This window comes from Bufo gargarizans, chromosome 1 (genome assembly GCF_014858855.1).
Source record: "Bufo gargarizans isolate SCDJY-AF-19 chromosome 1, ASM1485885v1, whole genome shotgun sequence".
NCBI classification, from domain to species: Eukaryota; Metazoa; Chordata; class Amphibia; order Anura; family Bufonidae; genus Bufo; species Bufo gargarizans.
In genome coordinates, this window is record NC_058080.1 from 50,748,971 (window position 1) to 50,767,313 (window position 18,343).

General features: G+C 48.4%; 1 protein-coding gene across 1 annotated transcript in view; it reads right to left on the reverse strand.

Annotated features, from left to right (window-relative positions):
- Positions 1–17,986, reverse strand: part of DNAAF9 (dynein axonemal assembly factor 9) — a 64,693-nt gene extending 46,707 nt beyond the window's left edge. The window contains exons 1-9 of the mRNA XM_044295402.1: positions 17,833–17,986; positions 9,609–9,688; positions 9,280–9,399; positions 9,069–9,193; positions 8,859–8,955; positions 8,072–8,178; positions 7,665–7,742; positions 6,101–6,199; positions 5,169–5,224 (exon numbers count right to left, since the gene is read on the reverse strand). Coding sequence (XP_044151337.1) covers positions 5,169–5,224; positions 6,101–6,199; positions 7,665–7,742; positions 8,072–8,178; positions 8,859–8,955; positions 9,069–9,193; positions 9,280–9,399; positions 9,609–9,688; positions 17,833–17,882 — 812 coding nt within the window. The 5' untranslated portion in view covers positions 17,883–17,986. The remainder of the gene's footprint in view (positions 1–5,168; positions 5,225–6,100; positions 6,200–7,664; positions 7,743–8,071; positions 8,179–8,858; positions 8,956–9,068; positions 9,194–9,279; positions 9,400–9,608; positions 9,689–17,832) is intronic.
- Positions 17,987–18,343: the final 357 nt, after the last annotated feature.

Here is an 18,343-nt window from a genome sequence, read left to right on the forward strand (position 1 = left end):
CTGGGCGTTTCCCATTGTTCCTTTCTTGCATATGGCCTTTTCTCCCAGGCACTTGTCCTTGGGATACTGGCGGTCTCCCATAATTTCTTTCTTTGGACCCTTCCTGGTCCTGGAGCCTCTCGGCTCACTTCATTATTTTTCTACCAACCATATCATGCTATGGCCTCTCCTGGTCCTGTTGGGTCACAGAGTTCTCCTGCACCTGTGCGCCCAACTTTTTGCATGAGATTTCCTTCCCACCCTCGGGGACTGCTTTGGGACGTCTAAATGGTGCTGTGCCCCCAATGACATTAACGAGAAAATTGGATTTTTGTACTTACCGTAAAATCCCTTTCTCGTTCAATTCATTGGGGGGGACACAGATCCCATTCCCACCCATTGTTTTCATTTCTCTTTCTGTCACCGGGCTGTTGTTCTTCTTTCCTTACCTGGTCCCGGACATGTTGGTTCTTCGCTTTTGTTTCTCTCTCCTACATCTATTGGTACAAACTGATTAGCCTAGTGTCTGTGGAGAGGGTACAGCCCACCTGGGCGGAGCCAACCTTTTTTATATCTAGTGTCGCCTCCTAGTGGTAGCTGGGCGTAGACCCATGGTGCTGTGTCCACCAATGAATTGAACGAGAAAAGGATTTTACGGTAAGTAGAAAAATCCAATTATACTCTGAGCTGTTAGAAAGGTGCATTATGTAAACTGCAGTGAAGGAAATCTTCTTACCAGTAACTGTATTTGTGAGTGATAACCTCCCTTCTGATCCTCAGCTGTGTCATACATCGTATGTGTGGACAGGAAGTCAGTTTCTCTATGTATTCCTATAGGAGCCTCCATGTCCGTGTCATAGAAATAAAAATAGAAGTAACTGACTTCCTGTCTGGTTTCAGTTAGAGATTAGAGTGCTGGTCACAACACACCTGAGGATCAGAAGGGAGGTTATAACTCACAAATACAGTCACTGGTAAGAAGATTTCTTTCACTGCAGTTTACATCATGTACTTTCCTAACAGGTCAGAATTTTTTTTTTTTTCTGGGAGTGGTTCTTTAAGTGAGTTATATTCTTGTACATAATAGTAGTTATATTCTTGTACATAGGAGGCAGTATTATAGTAGTTATATTCTTGTACATAGGAGGCAGTATTATAGTAGTTATATCCTTGTACATAGGAGCAGTATTATAGTAGTTATATTCTTGTACATAGGAGCAGTATTATAGTAGTTATATTCTTGTACATAGGAGGCAGTATTATAGTAGTTATATTCGTGTACATAGGAGCAGTATTATAGTAGTTATATTCTTGTACATAGGAGCAGTATTATAGTAAGTTATATTCTTGTACATAGGAGCAGTATTATAGTAGTTATATTCTTGTACATAGGAGCAGTATTATAGTAAGTTATATTCTTGTATATAGGAGCAGTATTATAGTAGTTATATTCTTGTACATAGGAGCGGTATTATAGTAGTTATAGTCTTGTACATAGGAGCAGTATTATAGTAGCTATATTCTTGTACATAGGAGGCAGTATTATAGTAGTTATATTCTTGTACATAGGAGCAGTATTATAGTAGTTATATTCCTGTATATAGGAGCAGTATTATAGTAGTTATATTCCTGTATATAGGAGCAGTATTATAGTAGTTATATTCTTGTACATAGGAGCAGTATTATAGTAGTTATATTCTTGTACATAGGAGCCGTATTATAGTAGTTATATTCTTGTACATAGGAGCAGTATTATAGTAGTTATATTATTGTACGTAGGAGCAGTATTATAGTAGATATATTCTTGTACATAGGAGGCAGTATTATAGTAGTTATATTCTTGTACATAGGGGGCAGTATTATAGTAGTTATATTCTTGTACATAGGAGCAGTATTATAGTAGTTATATTATTGTACGTAGGAGCAGTATTATAGTAGATATATTCTTGTACATAGGAGGCAGTATTATAGTAGATATATGCTTGTACATAGGAGCAGTATTATAGTAGTTATATTCTTGTACATAGGAGGCAGTATTATAGTAGTTATATTCTTGTACATAGGAGCCGTATTATAGTAGTTATATTCTTGTACATAGCAGGCAGTATTATAGTAGTTATATTCTTGTACATAGGAGCAGTATTATAGTAGTTATATTCTTGTATGTAGGAGCAGTATTATAGTAGATATATTCTTGTACATAGGAGGCAGTATTATAGTAGATATATGCTTGTACATAGGAGCAGTATTATAGTAGTTATATTCTTGTACATAGGAGGCAGTATTATAGTAGTTATATTCTTGTACATAGGAGCAGTATTAAAGTAGTTATATTCTTGTACATAGGAGGCAGTATTATAGTAGTTATATTCTTGTACATAGGAGCAGTATTATAGTAGTTATATTCTTGTACATAGCAGGCAGTATTATAGTAGTTATATTCTTGTACATAGGAGCAGTATTATAGTAGTTATATTATTGTACGTAGGAGCAGTATTATAGTAGATATATTCTTGTACATAGGAGGCAGTATTATAGTAGATATATGCTTGTACATAGGAGCAGTATTATAGTAGTTATATTCTTGTACATAGGAGGCAGTATTATAGTAGTTATATTCTTGTACATAGGAGCCGTATTATAGTAGTTATATTCTTGTACATAGCAGGCAGTATTATAGTAGTTATATTCTTGTACATAGGAGCAGTATTATAGTAGTTATATTCTTGTATGTAGGAGCAGTATTATAGTAGATATATTCTTGTACATAGGAGGCAGTATTATAGTAGTTATATTCTTGTACATAGGAGCAGTATTATAGTAGTTATATTCTTGTACATAGGAGGCAGTATTATAGTAGTTATATTCTTGTACATAGGAGCAGTATTATAGTAGTTATATTCTTGTACATAGGAGGCAGTATTATAGTAGTTATATTCTTGTACATAGGAGCAGTATTATAGCAGTTATATTCTTGTACATAGGATGCAGTATTATAGTAGTTATATTCTTGTACATAGGAGCAGTATTCTAGTAGTTATATTCTTGTACATAGGAGCAGTATTATAGTAGTTATATTCCTGTATATACAAACTAAAAAGACAAGGTGGCATTAGCAGGAGGTGCTCAAACCCACATGCAGTTGTGCATATATACAGGGGAGCAAATCCTGCACTTGTGGCCCGTTGCTAATGGCGATCCCCAGCAAAATGCATACGGTGGAGGATGCCCGCGGCGAACCACAAGTACCACAATGGACATCTCACACATGGTAACAAGTGCGGATGTCATAATCAATATAACAATATAACAAAACAATAGCAAAAGACAGGTGCACTCTGCAGTCTCACTAAACCCTCAAACTGATTTTAAAATTGAGAGATTAGTAAACATGTCCTACGGTGTAGAACATGTCTAAGCCCGAGCACCACGCCAAGGTTTCTCAAGTAGCTCGGGACCTAACGCTCTCCTACCTGAGCCGTATGGGCAAATACCAGGAGCCAGTGGGCAAATTACAGGAGCATGACTTACCCGAGCTACTTGAGAAACCTTGGCGTGGTGCTCGGGCTTAGACATGTTCTACACCGTAGGACATGTTGACTAATCTCTCAATTTTAAAATCAGTTTGAGGGTTTAGTGAGACTGCAGAGTGCACCTGTCTTTTGCTATTGTTTTGTTATATTGTTATATTGATTATGACATCCGCACTTGTTACCATGTGTGAGATGTCCATTGTGGTACTTATGGTTCGCCGCGGGCATCCTCCACCGTATGCATTTTGCTGGGGATCGCCATTAGCAACGGGCCACAAGTGCAGGATTTGCTCCCCTGTATATATGCACAACTGCATGTGGGTTTGAGCACCTCCTGCTAATGCCACCCTGTCTTTTTAGTTTGTATATATAGATTCCTGGAGGTATATAAACTCCAATTTAAATGTGCCTGTTTTCCACCTACAGGCCACATTTAGGTGCACCTGTGAGGCCTGGGCCATATCAGCCAGTCTTGAGTGGGACTCACAGACTCCTCCCTCCTCCCATTGCAAGCATGGTTACATGCTGGAGGTAACTGGTGAGCTGTTTGTGAGTCGGCCTCATGCTCCTGTAATTTGCCCACTGGCTCCTGGTATTTGCCCATTCGGCTCAGGTAGGAGAGCGTTAGGTCCCGAGCTACTTGAGAAACCTTGGCGTGGTGCTCGGGCTTAGACATGTTCTACACCGTAGGACATGTTGACTAATCTCTCAATTTTAAAATCAGTTTGAGGGTTTAGTGAGACTGCAGAGTGCACCTGTCTTTTGCTATTGTTTTGTTATATTCTTGTACATAGGAGCAGTATTATAGCAGTTATATTCTTGTACATAGGAGGCAGTATTATAGTAGTTATATTCCTGTACATAGGAGGCAGTATTATAGTAGTTATATTCTTGTACATAGGAGCAGTATTATAGTAGTTATATTCTTGTACATAGGAGCAGTATTATAGTAGTTATATTCTTGTACATAGGAGCAGTATTATAGTAGTTATATTCCTGTATATAGGAGGCAGTATTATAGTAGTTATATTCTTGTACATAGGAGCAGTATTATAGTAGTTATATTCTTGTACATAGGAGCAGTATTATAGTAGTTATATTCTTGTACATAGGAGCAGTATTATAGTAGTTATATTCTTGTACATAGGAGCAGTATTATAGTAGTTATATTCTTGTATATAGGAGGCAGTATTATAGTAGTTATATTCTTATACATAGGAGTAGTATTATAGTAGTTATATTCTTGTACATAGGAGCAGTATTATAGTAGTTATATTCTTGTACATAGGAGCAGTATTATAGTAGTTATATTCTTGTACATAGGAGCAGTATTATAGTAGTTATATTCTTGTACATAGGAGGCAGTATTATAGTAGTTATATTCTTGTACATAGGAGCAGTATTATAGTAGTTATATTCTTGTACATAGGAGGCAGTATTATAGTAGTCATAATCTTGTACTTAGGAAACAGTGATCCAGTAGTTCCAGTCTTGTACATGGGGCAGTACTACAGTGATAACATTATTGTACACAGAGGTATTCTTGTAGTACAGTAACTGTTTCCTCCACCCGGAGCCCTCAGCATATAACTTAGGAATGATAATAACAGAGATGGTTCAGAAAGACAGAGAATTCCAAAAATGAGACACACAAACCTGTTATCTGCGATATGGCTGGAGAGCATCCCGTGGGTGAAGTAACTCCTGAACGGCTGCAGGATAATAAGAGATGACACAGTCTTATAAGAATTCATATCATTTACTATCAGGTAATCGATTCACTACAATGATGCTTCAGATGAGTCACATCTTAATAACCTTCACACACTATAATAATCCTGTGCAACAAAGCATAAAAATAACTTGTCGATACAACAGGAGGAACCAGGTGGCAAATTGTTAAATCCTGCGCATCATCAGATAGTCACAGAACTACGCGAAAGGTCTCATGCCCAAGCGTCTGTATGTGTATGTAGCCTGTGGGACCGTTAGGGGGAGGTTTCACAAAACCGGTGCGCCAGGAATGACGTTTTCTGCGTCGGCCTTGACATCTCCTGCACTGCTGGAGGACACGCCTAAGTTACTAGGAGCGGGCTTTGTTTTAAATTAGGCTTATTCTCCGACAGTCCGTGCGCCTAAAAAGAAGTCTACAGCAGTTCTGCGCAGTCGTAGATTTCTGTGCTCATGTACGCCAGATAAATCTGTCGATGCGGGTGGCCACGCCTCATTCCTGCCTTTGCCACGCCCCTTTTTTTGAAAAGGGGCAGGGTGGCGTAAAAATACCACTTGCATTTTTTCTTATTTTTTTTCAATGCATGTTTGCGACTTTTCAGGCGCAGGTTGATTATCAATCCCCCCCCTTGTCTTCTGCCATGGTGGGCCTCTGTGCAGGTGAATAATTCTTGTAGGAAGCAATAACTTAGCACGAAAAAATTTAATATATATAAAATCGAATAGAGCCGGCTATGGTATGTTTCTTTTGCAGTCGTATGTAGCCCAACCTTATGCTTGAAGCCCCAATCTTAAAGGGATTGCTCATTGAGAAGTGCAGGACTATAAAACATCTAATACGCGAGATAACCACTTACCTCCCCCGCCTGTGACTCCGACAACTCCAGGAGGAAAGGAATTTCAGTCTCAAAGTTTGACAGGAAGCCGCTCCACTGGTGCTGAAATGTTACCAGATCCTATAGGAAAACCCAGAGGGGTTAGTCCCACACTGAACACCGCAGCAGACAGTCTTCCTATACATCTCCGGGCATTCCCTGCTGGTTCAGTGTCTGCACAGAGCTTGGTGACCTATAACCTGGTCTGTGCACCACTGCATCTGATGTAAGGAAATCTACTGTATCATAGGAGCTCCTCAAACCTGTTATAACAGTTATTAACGGGGTATTCGGTGAGGTTACACAGGGCAAAACAACAAACGGTGTGCACTCACCGCCCCCTGCCGCTACTCTGGTGCCCTGTGCTGCCCACTACCTCGTCTCTGGCTCAGCACGCTGGCAACGACGTGGCCTGCCCAATCACTGGCTGAGGCGGCTCACCGGCGCAGCTGGCGATTGGCTGATCTGGCAGGTCAAGCCGTTTTTGGCGCCTTGAGTCTGAGAAGCGGAAGTAAAGGAGGAGCGAAGCAGCAAGGAATTATTAAAGTGAGTGCGCACCATTTCTTATTTCTGCCCCAATTTCTATTTAAAATGATCTCCCCGGAGAATAACTGACTAGTTCCAATGAAAACCAGCAGCACTGTGATTTCAGCTCTGGAGTAGAACACATGCCGTAACTCTGAATAAGTACAACGTGAGGAATATAATTTATGCATTAAGGACACAGGACATTTTTTAGTTTTTGCCAACAAAGGTCACGGGACATATCTGATTCCCCATGCACATCCACGCCTGCCCATAAATCAGACCATGTGCAACCGGTATTTACACATGATGATGGATGTCCAGATACCTGACTAATGTGCAGATGACAAGCATGCCGGACAGAGGCAGTAATGGCACATCACATGGCTGTAACTGACTAGATTCCATCCATACTGCCAGGTGTAATAAGCGGGTAGAGAACGGCAGGAATTTGTCTCGTCACTTTCAGAACTTTACTTCATATGTTTTGGGGGGAATGTGAATGGATGCCACGTGTGACGCCCCAGAAATGTAGAAGAAAATAAGAGACAACGGTAACATCTTACCACTAGAATTATACCCTAGAGATGCTGTTTTAAAGGGATATTTCAGGATTGTAATACTGATTGCCTATCCTCATATCTGGCGGAGATCCAACATCTCGCATCCCTGCTGATCAGCCGTTTCAGAGCAGCACCGTTGCGGGAACTACGCAGCCGCGTCCATCGTGCGGTATCTGCAGCGCTGCTCCCATTCACTTCAATGTCTGCAGCTTTGCATTTACCATACAATGGACGGATCCGCACCGATCTGATACGGACAGCCTCTCCTGAAGATAGATCATCAATGCTAAACTTCTGGAGTACCCCTTTAACCTGACAATAACACGAAGGGCTGCTGGTACGCGAGTCTAGAAAACATCGTCGCCAAGGACAAACATCATTTATAAAAATGTAAGAACTAATATTTCTTGGGTTTTTGTTAAAAAGGAATGTTCTATGAATGTAGAAACCAAACGTACCTCCATTAGCAGTGCCTCTAGTGACACGGGGTCCATGATGCTGTACACCTTCCACAGAGACTCGCTCACGTCCATTAGCTGTAAGACATACAGGGACGTGACACCTATGCTATGAGCATGGCACATAACGCAGCCTTAGTCAGTACCGGCCTCCACCCGGGGTGGTGAACAACAGGCCACAATACACCACAACGCCTTACCCCGACGGCAGGAGGCTGGGGACAGTAGTCTTCCGTCTCCTCCTAACATTGGATCTAAAGCACCAACTGTCCATGTTGTCCCCACCCTCCTACCACCCACACACAGTGAACAGAGGAGGACATGGAAAGTTTATGAGGGAGGCAGTCAGCAGCCGAGCACGGTGCCACAATGCTAAAGGAACAGGAGCCTCGGTCTCTCTCACGTACCTCGTACTTCATTGTGAAGAAACCACCGCCTCCGATGCCTTCTAAGGCAAACGCCTGCACGATCGGCCACTTCTCCACTATGAACATGTCGAAGGTCTGCAGGTGACCTGAGGGTGAGACGTGGGGAAATTGTGACACTGTGGATGCAGGGTTATAGCCCCAGGAGTCCCAGCAAATCAACTACCAGTGTTCAGACCACATTTAAGGTTCCCTGACCCCTTCCTCTATCCTAGACTTCCTGGGAAGCGGGTACTAACCCCTCCATTACCCTAGACCAGCAGGGAAGTGGGCAATAACCCCTTCACTGCCCTAGACTGATAGGCAGGCAAGCATTGACCCCTCCACTACCCTACACCAAGAGAGAAGCAGACATTAAAGGGTTTTTTAGGGGATATAAGGGAGTCAAGTCCACTAGCAGTTAATGCCTGCCTACCTCATGGTCTAGGGCAGAGTTGGAGTTAAAGGGGTTGTCCACCTTTTATTAAGTGATAGCCTATCCTTAGCTGATCGGTGGGGGTCTGACCCCCAGGTCTCCAACAATCAGTAATAGCTTTTGTGCCTGAAGCAGACAGTGGACTGAGGTCACCACTTCCATTGACTTCAATGGGAACAGCATGGCTGTTGTCTCTGTAGAGATGATGAACTTCTTTCCAGTAGGGGTCCCAGCAGTCGGGTATGCACTGTGCTGGCAGTATAAGCTGGCTCACTCATAGTACTGATACTCTATTCTGTCCGGACCACCAGCTGGACAGTCCTGAGAGGGACGCTGGACTGTATTACTGCTGACCTTGGGAGCTGTAAGGAATCCCGATGCGGCTGCAGTCTCGCACCATGTTGACAAAACTTGCAATTTTAAACTCTTCTGCTGCTTCTTCATCTTCATACTGAGGACAATAAAGAACAGAACGCTGAATAATACCTCCTTCATGCAACTAATTGTCAGCTCTTCAGGAGAGTAGAAGTAGGCCGCCTTCCATGCCCACGGTAGTCCTCATACCTCGCTCGGGGTCATACAGTGGACATGCAGGTTCCTCCAGCAGCTGACGTACGGCAGCAGGTAGGAGTAGTTCACAGGATTACAGTACAGGCGGACGCCGTCTGACTTTATCAGGATTATGACATCTGCAAGAAAGAATCCACAAAGATAAGGTCACTACAATCATCTCCAGAAAGACGAGACCCCCCCGAGTGACTTCCCGTCGTCTCACCATCAAGAACTTCTTCTGGAAAGGCCGTCTTCTCAAACTCCATGCTTCTCTGGCTGTACAAGTCAAAGAGCAGGTAATTGGCCAGCTCCCTGCATCCTTCATTGTAGCGGCTGTCAATTCCTGGAGACCAAGGGTAGGACAATGGAGGTCGGGGGCTCAAAACAAGAGGTGCAGCCCACATAGCCACCCTGTATCGCCTCACTACACATAGCGGACCCATGCTCCCGCTAGCCCCGCTATCACAAGCAATCGGCACATACCCCAGTGCCACCCCATGTACCCCCCCTTCTACAATACCAGCAGGTACAACGTTCATTTCGCCCCCTTACCTAGGATACACAGGATGCCATCTGGAGAGGATTTGCTGGATTTTGAGAGGATTTCTTGTATTTTCCTCAGACGACTGCAGCTGAAGATATAAGGGAACTCTGTCACTGGATGTACACACATAGCAGGCGACTAAACCACCGATCACAGCACAGGGAAAGATGGCCGCCGCCGCAGAGCTCGCAGGGGGGGGGGGGGGGGATGTCTGGGCTGATCCGACAGTCGGGAACTAAAGGGGGTCTCCGGGCTTCTATCCTCAGGATAGGTCCTCAGTATCTGATCGGCGGGGGTCCAATACCCGGCACCGCTGCTTTGCCATAGACATAGCACCAAGCAGGAAGAGAGACGGGAGACGGCACCTGCACGCTGCGTGCGCCTTCCCTTCTTACGGCTGATCAGCGGCGGTCCCGGGTGTCGGACACCCACCGATCAGATCCAGAGGATAGCTCATCAATATTAAAATTGTGGAAAACCCCTTCAAAAGAGTTGATCTTTTACGTTTTTTACAGGTATCTGAACAATGGGGGGGTAGGACCGCTGGGACGCCCACACATCACAAGAACGGGGCGCCCTCGCATTAATAGATCGGCAGTTCGATCATGTGCACTGCCACTCCATTAGAGACCGCCAAGCGCTGTACACAGCCATCTCCAGCAGTCCCATGGACTATGAAGAGAGCGCAGTGCTCACAGGGGGGCACGGGACCCTAACGTACAGTGCAGGTCCCACCATCACACACTTATCTGCCCTGTCCTGTGCAGAGGGGTACTCCCATCTTATAAATCATTGATTAGAGAGGGTCTGCCCTCTGGGACCACCACAGCGAGGCCCTCGATCAGCAGGGGTCACAGAGCTAGGACCTGGAGACATGCCATCCCTTTACAAGACGGTCCTCGGACCGGGGAAGGGGGCAGAAAACATTACTGTCCCTCTTTTAACTATTTTTGTCTTTAGTCAATAAATTGGTCTCGGCCACAGCCCGAAATATTCCGGCGTAGTCTGACACCACAGCGCGGCGCCGTCACTACACATACAATACTGTTGTCCAGGACAATACAGGATTGTTATCAGCAAGTGACAAGAATGGCGCAGGGCACGCTGTGCGAGCCACGATGCTGAGCGGTGGTGCCAGGACAGGGTTATCCACTATATCACTATGAAGAGGCTCCCGTCAGACCCTGCAGCAGCCGTCCATCTGTCCAGCCGCTATACCCACACCTCCACCCTGTGCCCCGGGTCCCCTCATTCAGCAGTATCCCCCCCACTCCCTGCACTTGAAGACGCCGGCGGACTATGGCACTCAGCAGGCACTCTAATCTCGTCAGGGACCTCACTCCTCTTTTCTGGATTTGCTTTTTCTTCTTTTCGCTGTATAACCTCTGATTGTATTAGTCCATGCGTCCACTTGTAAAGTGCTGTGGAATAGGCTGGGGCTATAGAAAGGGGTCTCCCGGGAGTTATACTGATGGCCTACCCTCAGGATAGGTGGGGGTCCGACACCTGGCACTGTTTGGAGAGGTTGTGGTGCTCCGGGACCTCATAGCTTACTAAGCAGAGCGCCATACGCTGTGTAGTGGCGGTGATTGGGTCTGGGCTGCAATACCATTCACTAGAATGTAACCGATGGACGGGACGTCACTGGTCTAGGAGGAGCCACTTACCGTGGCTTTATGAACCTGCTGTCACTTTAGGCCAATAAATGGCGAATAACGGGGGGGGGGATTATATATATATATATATATATATATATATATATATATATATATATATATATATATATATATATATATATCTCCGGTGACTATCTTGTAACCGCCATGTCACCAGCAGGGGTAGATGAGGATCCCACCAATCAGCCCCTCTTGGATTGGGGTGATCTGCAGCCACCCCCCAATATCCACGGTGTAACGCGGCGATCCCAGATGAAATCTTACGGAGGAGTCAGCACGAGGCGCCTGACTACAGAGATCACCGCGGCTCAGGCCTCAGGGAATAATTCCTCAAGGGATTCATCGAGGTGAGAAAACTGCTGCGGGGAGCGCTGCGCTCATCTAGCATGTAATTAAATCATCCAGGGACGGGCAGAAGACACGGCTGGAATGAGGCCGGGCGAGGGGACTTAATTAGTCTCCAGAATCTGCAGCCAAGAACCTGGTAGAGCACAGCGTACATATATACTGCACCCCGGGAAGGAGAACCTATGGCTCCTGACACCCCGGACCTCCAGATTACATTACACCGTCCTAGCGGCGCTCACCTCTGGGATTACACAGCCTCAAATCAAGGACTTCACTGAGCCCCAACCCCCATTACTAATCCTGGTGTCTTCTTATCAGCCCCCTCAAGGACCAGGACCACCGTGCCAGAGACACCTTCACATCCCCCAGATTATGGCATCAAACAGCCCTTCAAGAAAGCAGTTTGCACAAAAAGTCCTTCAATGCACACAAATAATAGAGTGTGGTCTCCAGGAGGGAGCGGGGCCTAGAACCAGTGCTCCCACCTCAGTCACAGACTAGAATACCTGCGCCAGGCGGTGGTCAGGATTACGGAAATACGGGGTGGGCTACGCTCTCCCCATTCACTTCAATGGGGTCACAGAAACAGCAGTGTATAGTCCAGTCGGCCCATTCTGTAACCCTGGCGGCTGCCGAATATGATGGAGATTCCCATCTAAGCTACAGGAGAGTCCGGAGATATTGGTGAGAGGACCCCCCCCCCCCCCCCATGTCCCTGAGGACGAGGGGTCTCCTCTCTATACACAGGAGTAGTGATCAGGTCAGTCCACCGCTCCATTCACTTCTAGGGGAGGATAATCCCTTTAATAAATCTGTTCAACTCTGCTTGCTGTCAGGGAATTAGGAAGCAAGGCAAGCCATGTGCACGGGCCAAACACAGGGGCACGTGGCATCCATTTACTGGGACATTCACGGCAGAATGGGTTAACCCTCTCCCATAGCAGGCAATGTATGCCTTCCACAGATTAGTGGCATGTGTACGTGGTCCGATACTGGTCACTGCTGAGGGTCTGCTCCAACTGTTCAGACCATCTTCTGCTGATACACTGTAACAAACAAGTGCTGCTGCCGGGGTATTCTGATGACAGGCCGGGATCTCTAGGACCCAGGGCAGCCGACCTAAAGCTCCATGAACTGTAGGCCCCCTCCAGCGCAGCGCCGTGTGTCCGCCGGTCTGCTCCCCTCGTTGAGACCCGCTCCTGTAGTTACCCGATCCCCTCCGTCTTCTCCCTCGTGGTCCACGTACATCACAGTACACCCCTTACATCCCAGTTCTCCATTGACAAAGTGTCCCCCTGCTGGACCCCGGTGATCTGCGGGGAGTCCTGACAGTAAGGGGGTCTGCGCGGTGACCGCACCAAAAATGGACCTGTATATCTTGAAGACCGCGCTGCATGCCTCGGCCGCATGGACTGTGGCACGGCCTCAGCGCAGATTCGGGAAAACCCTCCATCGGAACATGCTCTAAGGGAACGTTCGTACAATGGCTTTCTGGCACGGATCCTGCGCCAGAAACGCACGCAGATCTTCCCCATTTACTGTGATGGCGAATCCGCATGTTAATCCAAACATGGCTCCTGCAGACACGGGCCCACGACCCGCACTACTACATGCACTACTTTTAGGCGATGCAGAAGCACAAACAGAAACCCCACGGAGGAGCTCCGATCTGTGCCTCCGTTTGGCACCACACCTTCCGTTCAAGTGAATGGGTCGGCATCGGTGATACAGGGCGCGCGGTCGTGTACATGAGCCCAGCGCTGTCCGGCGGTTACTACACTGGCGACTGCGCTGGAATAAGAGGCCAGAAATCTAATCCATGTGCCAAAACCTGTTCACCGCCTAGGAGCTGGCACAGTTTAGGCCAGTTTGGCGGGAGGCTCCGCCCCCACCCGCTATGCCCTGCTCCTTTTAAAAAAATGTCGAGAAGCTCAAAAAGTTTCACATTTTGGCACAAATTTGGCAGCCACCATAATCTGTGACTTTTTATGCCACATTGATAAATCTCCTTCAATTTCCCTGCAGCGCCACCACAGGGGGAATTAGGTATTACACATGATTGGTCCTCCACAGAGAGAGACGCTCTTGGTAACTGCTCTCCAACCTGGCCAGGAGGTGAGGACCTCCCTGCTGCAGGACAAGAGGGTTTCTGGACAATCCCTTTAACCCAGTGTTTCCCAACCAGTGTGCCTCCAGCTGCTAGAAAACTACAACTCCCAGCATGCCCGCACAGCCAAATGCTGTCTGGGCATGCTGGGAGTTGTAGTTTTGCAACAGCTAGAGGCACACTGGTTGGGAAACACTGCTTTAACCACAGCAGAGAGTGAGCATGAAATGTGCCTCTGTGTATTCTCTGGACATGGGGCAGTGAGCTCCCCCTAGTGGTGGCAGCAGGCAGACAGATTCTGGATGTGGAGCCCGGAGCTCCAGCCCCTATAAGGCAAATGTCAGGACGTAGTAGTGGGGCCATCAGGACCTCCACTGACCCGTCCTGAGGCACAAAACAATGGCTCAGATTCACTACGGATTCTGCTCGCAACTTTGAAGCAAAATGCTGCATCGCGCATTTCTGTAATTTAGGGGTGTGGTTTAGCTGGACAGGGGGCGTGGCCTAAATTGTAGCCTTGTACGCCAAAAGTCAACGTGGGCCCGTCTTCCATGGGCCCGTGTGACCGACCGCCGGTTGCTGCACTACGTAATTACACTCAATTATGACACGTCATAAAGGTAAAGGAGATCGCCGTAATCACTGCTGGAAATGACAGGGTGCGGTAATGAGTACACAGGTGAGGCACTACCTGGCGCGCTGCCCAATGGATTTACACCAGTCATCCGCTAACTTTCCCAGATTCCTTACCATGTTAAAGACTCCTGCTTGCTGTCAGTGAACATCCAGAGGCTGAGAACCCCTAGCAGGGCTGGCCAACCTGTGGCTCTCTAGCTGTTGTAAAACTACATTTCCCATCATGCCCTGCTGTAGGCTGATAGCTATAGGCTGTCTGGGCATGCTGGGAGTTGCAGTTTTGCAACAGCTGGAGAGCCGCAGGTTGGCCAGCCCTGCCCTACAGTCTCCCCTCCTGACACGTCTGTCTCACTGACTCCTGGCCTTCCCCAAGGAATAACAATCCTGGAACCTCTATTCTTAGGCTACTTTCACACTTGCGACAGGACGGATCCGACAGGCTGTTCACCCTGTCGGATCCGTCCTTCCGCCATGCCGCCGGACCGCCACTCCGTCCCCATTGAATAATGGGGACGGGGGTGGCGCTCCGGCGCAGTACGGCGGTGCACGGCGAAAGGCAGCCGGACTAAAAGTTCTGCATGTCCGACTTCTTAGTCCGGCGGCCTCTGACCGCGAACTGCCGTACTGCGCCGGAGCGCCTCTCCGTCCCCATTATAGTCAATGGAGACAGAGCAGCGGTCCGGCGGCATGGCGGCAGGACGGATCCGACAGGGTGAATAGCCTGTCGGATCCGTCCTGCCGCAAGTGTGAAAGTACCCCTATGACTCTATGTTGTGCTATTCCTCTATTACTCCCACTAGAACATTACAAGAGAGGGCTGGGACGCCCCCCACACACTGGGAGATCACTGATCCAACTAGGACCAGTGCTTTGGCTGACTTTCATCCTACATGTAAGGGTTTATGCAGATGAACGCATTATTTTTCCGCATTCAATCCGTGATTTTTGCAGATCGGACGCGGACACATCCACTTCAACGGGGCCGCAAAAGATGCGGACAGCTCTCCGTGTACTGTTCGCCTCCATTCCGCAGCCCGCAAAAAATACAAATAAAATAGAAGATCTACTATTGTTGTCGGCACACAACTCGCTCAGCTCTGCTTCATCTGTACACAGTCACACAGCCGTGCCTGGAGAATACATATCAGAACACTGAGCTTCTTGTTATGGGGGGCAGTGAGATCACTGGAAATCCCCCTATAACTCCTCCTGTCAGGGGACTCTCTGACCACCAGCCAATAGCAGTGACATGATCCGGGTCAGTGAGATTCCTCCAGAGGCGGGGGAGGGGAGGACGCAGTGAGCTCAGCGCTCACATCCCGTTAATTGATGACTTCCTCCCCACCCCCACCCCCTCGTATCCAAGCTTCCCGTCCACAACAAGGCTGAGGCCCAGGACAAGGCTCCACCGCCACCTATACGGCAGTACTGTCCCAGCAAACACAGGCGTATGGCGGGTTTATGTCTGGATACCTCTATAGGTTTCTGCTTTCACACTGCATTTTCCTTCTGGGCCCTTTCGGCCTACGTGAGCCCGCTACGCTCCGCTTCATGCACGCGCCGGTCCGTTATTACCTTCTGCAAACCACGGATCCGCCAGATCTGGATCCCTTCCGTGTGCCATTCGTATGCGCCTCACTCCCATGAAAGAACTGTGCCCGTCCACGGTATGGTACGGAGACTCGCCGGCAGTGCGCCCCGGGACGGAGACTCGCCGGGAGGGCGCCCCGGGACGGAGACTCGCCGGCAGTGCGCCCCGGGACGGAGACTCGCCGGGAGGGCGCCCCGGGACGGAGACTCGCCGGGAGGGCGCCCCGGGACGGAGACTCGCCGGGAGGGCGCCCCGGGACGGAGACTCGCCGGGAGGGCGCCCCGGGACGGAGACTCGCCGGGAGGGCGCCCCGGGACGGAGACTCGCCGGCAGTGCGCCCCGGGACGGAGACTCGCCGGGAGGGCGCCCCGGGACGGAGACTTATGGGCAATGCTCTACGGGAAGCAAATATCCAAAGAGGGGTCTCCCGAGAAGGAGAACCGTCTCACCAGCGCCACCTACTGGAAGTGGCTCCCTATGAGTGAAGATCTGAGGGGCAAGCCACCTAAAACAGCTGTCGGATCTGTGGCCTGGCTATATCCAAGGCTTGTTGGAGAGTCGGATCTTACCTCACAGGGGCCACGTCCACTAGGTGGCGCTGCCGAGACTCTTCTCTTCCTTGAGAGACACCTCACAGGCAGGGAATGGGATCGCAGCCATAGAGGGCATTTATATGGTGCGGTCAAATCGCAGAGGGGAAGTTTTAGGCTGTAATGACCCCAAATGTTGGAAACAAAAACTGCAGTTTTGCAAAAAAATATAAAGTTAGGCAATATCGTAGTAATAGCACCCAATATGGACGTCTCCCTCCAGCAAATAGCATTCATCATGTAGAGAAAGATTAATACGAGGCACTTACTAATGTATTGTGATTGTCCATATTGCTTCCTTTCATTTTTCCATCACATTATACATTGTTCGTTTCCATGGTTACGACCACCCTGCAATCCATCAGCAGTGGTCGTGCTTGAATAGGAAACAGCACAGCCTATGCGCGCTCCCACGGTCCCGGTCACCAGAGAGGCCGATGCTTTTTCCTATAGTCTGCAAGCACGACCACCACTGCTGGATTGCAGGGTGGTCTGTAACCATGGAAACGAGCAGTGTATAATGTGATGGAAAAATGAATCCAGCCAGCAAAGGAAGCAATATGGAGAATCACAGTACATTAGTAAGAGCTTTGTATTTATTGTATCTACATGATAAATGATTTCTGCTGAAGTGACACAGCCCCTAAGTCAGGCTGACTAAGGAGGTTTCTATTCACTGACATCAAGCATCGGTCTTATATACGTATATGGGTTTTACAGGGGTTGGTGCACAGCTCATGACGGCGCGTCCAGTCCCTGCGATCAGATCCGGAGGACGCTGCGGCGATTGTAACGCTCTCGTGTTGGGGGGGTACTGGACCTGACAACCGGATTGTTCACCAGGGTCATCGCCATAGCAACGAGACCGACAGTGACAACTTACCTGACAACAAAACCCGACTACAGACCGACAACACAATGTATACGCACAGCGGGTATTTTTCGTCAGTGTCACAGTGTAGTGACACCGTTACCATAGTAACCATCCCGTCATAAGATATGGGAACAATCTAGGCTAGAATGGCCATCGTGCGCTCCTTCGCCATCAATGGTGTCCACAATCGGTAAAACCGCCACAATAAACGCGGAACATTACGAATCGCCATCGTTTTTTTCCCATTGGCGTGCGCCATGATTCTCTTATTGGTCGGGTCGGTTGCCATGGAGACGTCTCTCTATGACAACAGGCCCCGACACCAAAAGCTCCTGAGGTGCCAATGGGGCATGCTGGGACCTGTGCTCCTCCAGGCCTTGCAGTATACACACAATGAGGCTGGCACCTACCTGGCAGCGGGGGAGCAGCTCTGGTAGCGGGTTCCTCTCCTCTGGGACATGATGCCGCCGCCTCTGGCTCCAGTTCACACCGTACAGCCGCGCGCGCCGCTTGGCATGGCCCCGTTACCGTTCTCCTCCTGCCCGACCGCTCTCACTAGGCGCGTCCACGGCCTCCAAGCGCGCGGCCGGTGCCCTAGCCTCGTCCACGCATGCGCAGCTGCGCCCGGGAGGCGGGGAGAGGTGCGCGCGCCCGAGCGCCTCAATGTGAGGTGAAATGGTCTCCGTCCTGCAGAGAAGCCGCAGCTCAGAGCCGGCGGGCAGGCTGATGCGGTTTTTGCCCAGGCCGCAGACCACTGACAGGCCTTCTCCGCCTGCAGCATCCCTCTGCTGCTTGGCCTGGGAGTGACAGCCGCTCCTCACTGTGGTCACGTGGGAGGCCAGCCCCGGTTATTGCTTCCCCACAGGGGGCTTATTTCTTGCAGCACAAGATGCATTTGTGATGGCGCCGCTTAATGTCCCG